Genomic DNA, 8,710 nt, shown 5'->3' on the forward strand with positions numbered 1-8,710 from the left:
ACTTATTCTTGTGATTTGAGACTACGATACGGTACCTCGGTAGTGACTCTTGTTGGTATTTCCCCATTGTTGCTCTTGTCTTTTGTTGTTGTTTTCTTAGCATATTATTATTTATTTCTCTCCTTGTTGAATTAATTGCTTTAGTTCCGTGTAGCTAGCCTTGATATGCTATTTGTTGCTTCAATTTCATTACTGTCATTATTTCACTGCCTTACACTTGTTCAGTCTTCTTATTTATTCCAGTAGGGCCGTGACCTGACCTCGTCACTACTCTACCGAGGTTAGGCTTGACACTTACTGGGTACCATTGTGGTGTGCTCATGCTACGCTTCTGCACATTTTTTTGTGTAGATCCAGGTACCTCCTACCAGTCCATGCACTAGTGGGAGTTCGGTTTTCAGAGACTTCATGGTACACCTGCCAGGTCCGCAGGCCTTGGAGTCCCACTCCACCTGGATTGTTTTATTTCCCTATCCCTATCTAGAAACTAGTATGTAGAGATCTTCATTATCACTTTATAGAGCTTACAACTTGTATTTCGCCGGGTTTTGGGCTATTGTATATATACTGAGTTGTGGAGATTTTTTTATATTAGTTTTTGAGTTTTGAGACTTTAATTATTATTTTAGCTATTCCCTTATGTTCGATAGGCTTACCTAGTCTTAGAGACTAGGTGCCGTCACGGTATCCTACAGAGGGAAATTGGGGTCGTGACAAGTTGGTATCACAGCTCTAGGTTCATAGGTGTTATGAGTCACAGGCATGTTTAGTAGAGTCTCACGGATCGTTATGGAGACATATGTACTTATCTTTGGGAGGCTATGAAACTATTAGAAAAATCTTCACTTTTTTGATTCCCTATTGTGCGAATTTGTTGACTTCGAAATTCTAAATCTATGTATTTCTATTCTCTCGTAGATGGTGAGGACACGCTCAGTTACCACCCCAGCACTTTAGGAGACTCTCGCTCAGTGTTTCAGCATGTTTGGCACTCTGGCTTAGGAAGGGTTGATCCCGCTTGCTCCTGCCACCCCTCAGGCCGGGGGAGGAGCACAGACTCTCGCAGCCCGTAACCCAGAGTAGCGGGTCTAGGTTGACCAAGTCCCAAAGGTCATACCAGTGTAGCCGGTTGCCTTAGTTCAGCCCGAGTTTAGGGCAACAGCTTCTGGGGGGAGCAACTCAGGTTTGAGAGGTACAAGAAGTACCACCCTCCTACTTTCAGCAATTTGGCTTCAGCGGATTCCCATGGTTTTCTTGAGGAGTGCCACCGTATCATCCATACTATGGGTATTTTGGAGTCGAGTAGGGTTGCTTTTACTATGTTCTAGCTTAAGGGAGTGGTTTATCAGTGGTGGCGAGCATATGAGTTGGGTAGCCCGGCCGAGGCAGCTTCACTCACCTGAGCTCAGTTATCAAAGATGTTCACGAGGGAGTTTGTTCCCGAAAGTCTTAGGGATGCATGGCGCACAGCGTTTAAGCAGTTGCGCCAGGGTGCTATGACCGTATTGGAGTATGCAATCTGGTTCAGTGATTTATCCAGGCATGCACCAAACTTGGTTGCTATGGTCAGAGAGCGAGTTCATCAATTTATCGAGGGGCTCAACCCCGGTATCAAATTCATCATGGCTCGAGAGTTGGAGATGGACATCCCATACCAGCAGGTAGTGGATATTTCTATGAGATTGAAGGGTATGTGTGCCCGGGAGAGAGAGGTGAGAGAGGCCAAGAGGCCCCGAGATTCTAGAACATATAGTAGTTCCCGTGCCCCAGTTGCAGTCCGTCATGGTAGGGGATATGTGAGCCGCCCTATTCATTCAACACTTCTAGCTTCCAGTGATATTCCAGCCACTCCCATGCCTCCGGTTCCCCATTATGCACTGCCATTGTCTAGTGCACCTACTACACAAGGTGCTTTCAGCGGTCAGTCCAGCCGACCAGGCCCGAGTCAGTCTCAGCAGCCACGTCCTTCAGGGGCATATTTTGAGTGTGGTGGCACTCATCATATAGTGAGGGACTGCCCAAGAATCAGGAGGGGTGCACCTCCACAGACTACTTAGGCCCCATGTATTCCACAGGGTCCTTAGGCTTCTCAGGCCGTGGTTACCGTACCATTTTCCACCCCACCTGCATAACTAGCTAGATATGGAGGTCATACAGGTAGAGGTCGCCCAAGAGGGGGAGGCCAAGCCAGATATTATGCTCTTTCTACAAGGACGGAGGCGGTTGCATCCGACTAAATTATCACAAGTGTTGTTCCAGTTTGCCATAGAGATGCATTAGTCTTATTTGATCCAGGCTCCACTTATTCCTATGTATCATCTTACTTTGCTCCATATTTGGGTATATCTCGTGATTCATTAAGTTCTCCTGTCTATGTGTCCACACCTGTGGGAGATTCTGCTGTTGTTGACCATGTATATCGGTCGTGTTTAGCTGTTCTTGGTGTTTTTTAGACCAGAGCCGGTCTATTGTTGCTCAGTATGGTAGATTTTGATGTTATCTTGGATATGTACTAGTTGTCTTCCTATCATCCTATTCTTGATTGTCACGCCAAGACGGTGACGTTGGCTATGCCAGGTTTGCCGCGGTTTGAGTGGAGAGGTACTTTAGATTAGGTTCCTTGCAGGGTGATGTCTTTCCTTAAGGCACATCAGATGGTTGGAAAGGGATGTGATGCATATATGGAAAATACGAGAGATGTCAGTGTTGATACTCCTACCGTTCAGTCAGTTCCGGTAGTAAGGGATTATACAGGTATATTTCTGGCGAATCTTACGGGCATGCTGCCCGACAGGGATATCGTAGGGCCCCAGTAGAGTTGAAGGAGCAGTTGTAGGAGTTTCTTGATAAGGGTTTCATTTGGCCTAGTGTATCACCTTGGGGTGCTCCGGTCTTGTTTGTAAAAAAGAAGGATGGTTCTCTGCGCATATGTATTGATTATCGACACTTGAACAAGGTTAAACTAAAGAACAGGTATCCATTGTCACACATTGATGACCTATTTCATCAGCTACAGAGTGCTAGAGGGTTCTCAAAGAATGATTTGCATTCGAACTATCATCAGATTAAGATTTGAGAGCCAGATATCTCGAAGACTGCCCTTAGGACTCGGTATGGTCATTACGAGTTCCTTGTGATGTCATTTGGGCTGACCAATGCCCCAGCAGTATTCCTGCACTTGATGAACAGTGTATTCCAGCCCTATCTTGACTCATTCATCATTGTGTTTATTGACGACATTCTGGTGTACTCCCGGAGCCGGGATTATCATGAGCAGCACCTGAGGACCATGCTCCAGACCTTTAGAGAAAATAAGTTGTATGAAAAATTTTCAAAGTGTAAATTCTGGCTTGATTTGATGGCATTTTTGGGCCATCAAGTGTCGAGTGAGGGGATCAAGGTAGATCCGAAAAAGATTGAAGTAGTGTAGAGTTGGCCCAGATCGTCTTCAGCTACTGAGATCCGGAGTTTTCTTAGTTTGGCAGGGTATTATCGTCGATTCGTAGAAGGTTTCTCATCTATTGCTGCACCTATGACCAGATTGACCCAGAAGGGTGCTCCTTTCAGGTGGACCGAAGAGTGCGAGGAGAGATTTCAAAAGCTCAAGACTGGTTTTACTACAACCCCAGTGTTGGTGTTGCCTACGAATTCGGGGTCTTATACTATGTACTGTGATGCATCGCGTGTTGGCCTTGGCACAGTGTTGATGCAGGACGGTAGGGTGATTTCCTATGCATCTAGACAACTGAAGGTGCATGAGAAGAACTATCATGTCCATGACCTTGAGTTAGCAGCTATTGTTCATGCCTTGAAGATTTGGCGACACTATTTGTACGGTGTCCCTTGCGAGGTCTATACCGACCACCGGGGTCTACAACACTTGTTCAAACAGAAGGATCTTAAATTGAACAACGAAGATGGCTACAGTTGCTTAAGGACTATGATATCACCATTCCATATCCTCCGGGGAAGGCCAATATGGTGGCCGATGCCTTGAGTTGCAAGGCGGAGAGCTTGGGAAGTTTAGCATATCAACCGGCAACGGAGAGGCCATTAGCATTGGATGTTCAGGCCTTGGCCAACCAGTTTATTAGACTGGATGTTTCAGAGCCGAGCCAAGTATTGGCTTGTGTGGTTTCTCGGTCTTCTCTTTATGATCGTATCAGAGAGCGTCGGTACGACGATCCCCATTTTCTTGTCCTCAAGGACACGGTTCAGCACGACAATTCCAAGGAGGTCACTATTGGGGATGGCGGTGTGTTACGGATACAGGGCATGCTATATGTGCCAAATGTAGATGGTTTGCGTGAGTTAATTTTTCAGGAGACCCATAGTTCACGGTACTCCATTCATCCGAGTGCCGCCAAGATGTATCAGGACTTGAGGCAGCACTATTGGTGGAGGAGAATGAAGAAAGACATAGTGGAATATGTAGCTCGGTGCCTAAACTATCAGCAAGTGAAGTATGAGCATCAGCGGTGAGGTGGATTGCTTCAGAGGCTAGAGATCCCAGAGTGGAAATGGGAGCGGGTTACTATGGATTTTCTTGTTGGGCTTCCACGGACTTAGAGGAAGTTCAATGCAGTATGGGTGATTGTGCATAGGTTGACCAAGTCGGCTCATTTTATTCTAGTGGTGACTACTTATTCTTCAGAGCAGTTGGCTCATGTTTTTATTCGCGAGATTGTTATACTTTATGGCATGCCGGTATCCATCATCTCTGACCGGGGTACGTAGTTTACATCGTGGTTCTGGAGAGCCATACAACGTAAGTTAGGCATGCAGGTTGAGTTGAGTACGGCATTTTACCCTCAGACGGACGGACAACCCGAGTGGATTATTCAGATATTGGAGGATATGCTCCGTGCGTGTGTGATGGAGTTTGGGGTTCTTGGGATCAGTTCTTGCCGCTTGCGGAGTTTGCCTACAACAATAGCTACCAGTCGAGCATTCAGATGGCTCCATATGAGGCTTTGTATAGGAGGCGCTGTCGGTCTCTGGTGGGTTGGTTTGAGCCTGGTGAGGCTAGGCTATTGGGTACAGACTTGGTTCAGGATACTTTGGAAAAGGTTAAATTGATTCAAGATCGTCTTCGCACAACCCAATCTAGACAAAAAAGTTATACAGATCGGAAGGTTCACAATGTTGCATTCATGGTTGGGGAGCGGGTCTTACTTCGGGTTTCGCCCATGAAGGGTGTTATGAGGTTCGTAAAGAAGATCAAGTTGAGTCCTAGGTATATCAGACCTTTTGATATTCTCAAGAGGATTGGAGAGGTGGCTTACAAGCTTGCACTGCCACCTAGTCTAGCTGTAGTTCATCCAGTATTCCATGTTTCTATGCTCCGGAAGTATCACAGTGATTCGTCTCATGTGTTGGATTTTAGCTCAGTCCAGTTGGACAATGATTTGTCTTATGTTGAGGAGCCGGTGGCCATTTTTGACAGGCATGTCCGAAAGTTGAGGTCGAAGAACATTGCTTCAGTGATGGTTCAGTGGAGGGGTCAACCAGTTGATGAGGCGACTTGGGAGACCGAGCATGATATACATAGCCATTATCCTCATCTTTTCACCACTTCAGGTATGTGTCTATACTCGTTCAAGGACGAATGTTTGTTGTAAAAAGGGGAGGATGTAACAACCCGGCCAATCATTTTGAGTATTTTAGCCACAATTCCCTTTTTATTGTATCCTCTATGTTGTATTATGGTTATGTGACTTGCTGGGGGTATTTGGTTTTGGTTCGGCTGCGTTTCAGAGTGAAATGGGATACATAGTCCCTAAATTGGAGCTTTAAGGTGAAAGAGTTGACCGTAATTTGACTTTTGTGTAGACGACTCCGGAATGGAGTTTTAACGATTCTAATAGCTCTGTATGGTGATTTAAGACATGGAGTGTGTCCGGATGTTGATTTCGAGGTCCGTAGGTCGTTTTGGCGTAAATTGGAGAAAGTTGGAAAGTTGAAGGTTTGGAAGGTTGGAAAGTTTGACCGAGAGTTGACTTTATTGATATCGTGGTTGGATCCCGATTCCGGAAGTTGGAAGGTCTATTATGTAATTTATGACTTGTGTGAAAAATTTGAAGTCAATCGGAGTTATTTTGGTATGAATCGACATTAATTTTGGAATTCGGAAGTTCATATTTTTCTACGCTTGTATTGGGTTGAGATTCGTAGAATCGATTTTGTTTTATTTGATTTTTGTCCTCGAGTAGGTCCATTATGTGTTTTGGGACTTGGTGGAATATTCAGACGGGGTCCTGGGGGGCCCGGGTGTGATTCAGATTGAATTTGGATCAATTTTGGACATAGCCTCATTGCTGAAGTCCCAGGCCTGCTGGTGTCATCGCACCTATAGAGGGATTGACCGGAGGTGTGGAATCGCGGGTGCGGAAGGTGAAGTGCAAAAGCGAAAAGGAGAGCCCAGGGCTAGGCTCGCAGGTGCGCCTACGCAGGCGCGGACCAGCATACGCAGAAGCAGAATTGGAGGAGGAGGCTTTGGGTAGGACCGCATGTGCCCTTCTCCGCAAAAGTGGGCTCGTAGGTGCGAGCCATGGTCCGCATAAGCAAAATTTCTAGAGTTAAGTGGAATCCGCACCTGTGATGGATTTTTCGCAGGTGCGGCATCGCAGGTGCTACCCCAGGCCTGCAGAAGTGAGGATCGCTAGGCAGAACGGTATTGTTCGAGGGTTTGATCTTCATAATCTATTATTGGACTTAGAGAGCTCGGTGTGAGGCAATGTTTAGGGAGATTTTCCAGAAAAACATTGGGGTAAGGTGTTGTTGTTTTCATCATTAAATTAGTGTTTTGGAGTTGGAATTTGAGAAAGATTTGTGAAACTTCTTAGGCTAAAATTTGGGGATTTGAAAGGCGAATTTAGGTCGGATTTGAGTAATTCTTGTATGGTTAGACTCGTTATCGAATGGGTGTTCGAATTTTGTAATTTTGGTCGGTTTTTGAGGCGCGGATCTGGGTTGACCTTTTGGGTTGACTTTTTATTTCTTTGTAAAGATCATAATTTTATTATTCAAATTAGTTTCCTATAGTTTATATTTATAGTATGAAGTTGTTTTGGCTAGATTCGGGCTGTTCGGAGTTGGATAATTGAGGGAAAGGCCTACTAGTGGATTGAGTTAGCGTGATTTGAGGTAAGTAACTTGCCTAACCCTGTGTGGGGGAATTTTCCCATATGATTTGTGTTGGTTGTGATAATTGTGATAAGTGAAAGTCGTGTACGCAAGGTGACGAGTGTGTACATGGGATAAATGTGGAAATTGCCGGTTTTAGCTATGTAGATTCCTTTTATGCCTTAATTGAATTACCTTAACATGTTATAGTCATCATTTCTAGCCTATGTTCACATGTCTACTTGTCTTATCTCTACATGTTTAGTTTAAGTTCTTGTTTCCTTTATTCCGTATTCATTATTTAACCGTTGAACTCTTTACTTGAAGTTGTTATTCTTGGAATATCTTGTTGTTGAAATTGGTGTTGAGTTATAAAGGCAGTGATTTGTTTTGAGGCAAAGTGTTCAGTTGTGAAATACTATTCTTGTTGAGTTATTCACTACCGGTTATTGTTGTTGAGACTCTTGGGTACATTATGGTTGAGCCATGGGCTCTTTATTGTGAAAACATTGTTATTGTTAATTTCTGTGGCAAGTTGTGATATTGGGCAATTGAGGTGCGATTTGTGATACTTTGTGATATTGATACATATGCGGTGCTATAATGTTTTGGGGTTGAAACGCATGCGGTGAGATAAGGTGAGCTTGATACGTGGGGATAGTAGGGGAACTACTAGAAGTCATGCCGTGTGATAAGGTGGGCTAAAACGCCGGATTTTATTTTGGGAAAATAATTTTCAAAACTAAATTGCAAGGCTCCCGCGGTAATATAAGGAAATATTGTGACTTATTTTTGTGATTTGAGACTACGAGGCGGCACCTCGGTAGTAACTCTTGTTGGTATTTCACCATTGTTGCTCTTGTCTTTGGTTGTTGTTTTCTTAGCATATTATTATTTATTTCTCTCCTTGTTGCACTAATTGCTTTAGTTCCGTGTATCTAACCTTGATATGCTATTTGTTGCTTCAATTTCATTACTGTCATTATTTCACTACCTTACATATGTTCAGTTTTCTTATTTATTCCAGTAGGGCCTTGACCTGACCTCGTCACTACTCTACCGATGTTACTATTGGAAATTATTTTTACCATTATGATTTACTCATGCTACCCTTCTACATATCATTTTGTGTAGATCCAGGTACCTCCTACCGGTCCAGGCAATAGCGAGAGATCAATTTTTGGAGATTTCAAGGTACACCTGCCGGCGTCCGCAGGCCTCGGAGTCTCCCCCCTCCACCTGGATTGTTTTATTTCCTTATCCCTATTTAGACACTAGTGTGTAGAGATATTCAGTATCACTTCATAGAGCTTGTGAGTTGTATATATACTGAGTTGTGGAGATTTTCTTTATATTAGTTATCGAGTTTTGAGACTTTAATTATTATTTTCGTTATTTCCGTATGTTTGATAGGCTTACCTAGTCTTAGAGACTAGGTGCCGTCATGACATTCTACAGAGGAAAATTGGGGTCGTGACATGGGTTGGAAAGTGAAACACATGCAGCTGTAATGACCCGACCGGTTATTTTGAGCTTTAGCGCGTCGTTCGGCGGTTTGAGGCCTTGAGTAGGTTCACTTCATGTA

General features: G+C 44.2%; 1 protein-coding gene across 1 annotated transcript; it reads left to right on the plus strand.

The window, feature by feature from the left end:
- The first annotated feature begins 1,418 nt into the window (after positions 1–1,418).
- On the plus strand, positions 1,419–2,057 carry LOC138897298 (uncharacterized). The gene has a single exon (XM_070183261.1). It carries the CDS (start codon positions 1,419–1,421, stop codon positions 2,055–2,057), a length of 639 nt encoding a protein of 212 aa, XP_070039362.1.
- The last annotated feature ends 6,653 nt before the right edge of the window (positions 2,058–8,710 follow it).

The sequence above is a fragment of the Nicotiana tomentosiformis genome, chromosome 8 (genome assembly GCF_000390325.3).
Source record: "Nicotiana tomentosiformis chromosome 8, ASM39032v3, whole genome shotgun sequence".
Classification (NCBI taxonomy): domain Eukaryota; kingdom Viridiplantae; phylum Streptophyta; class Magnoliopsida; order Solanales; family Solanaceae; genus Nicotiana; species Nicotiana tomentosiformis.

Coding starts and splice junctions, on each gene's coding strand:
- LOC138897298 (XM_070183261.1), top strand. CDS start 1,419: ATGTTCACGAGGGAGTTTGTTCCCGAAAGTCTTAGGGATGCATGGCGC.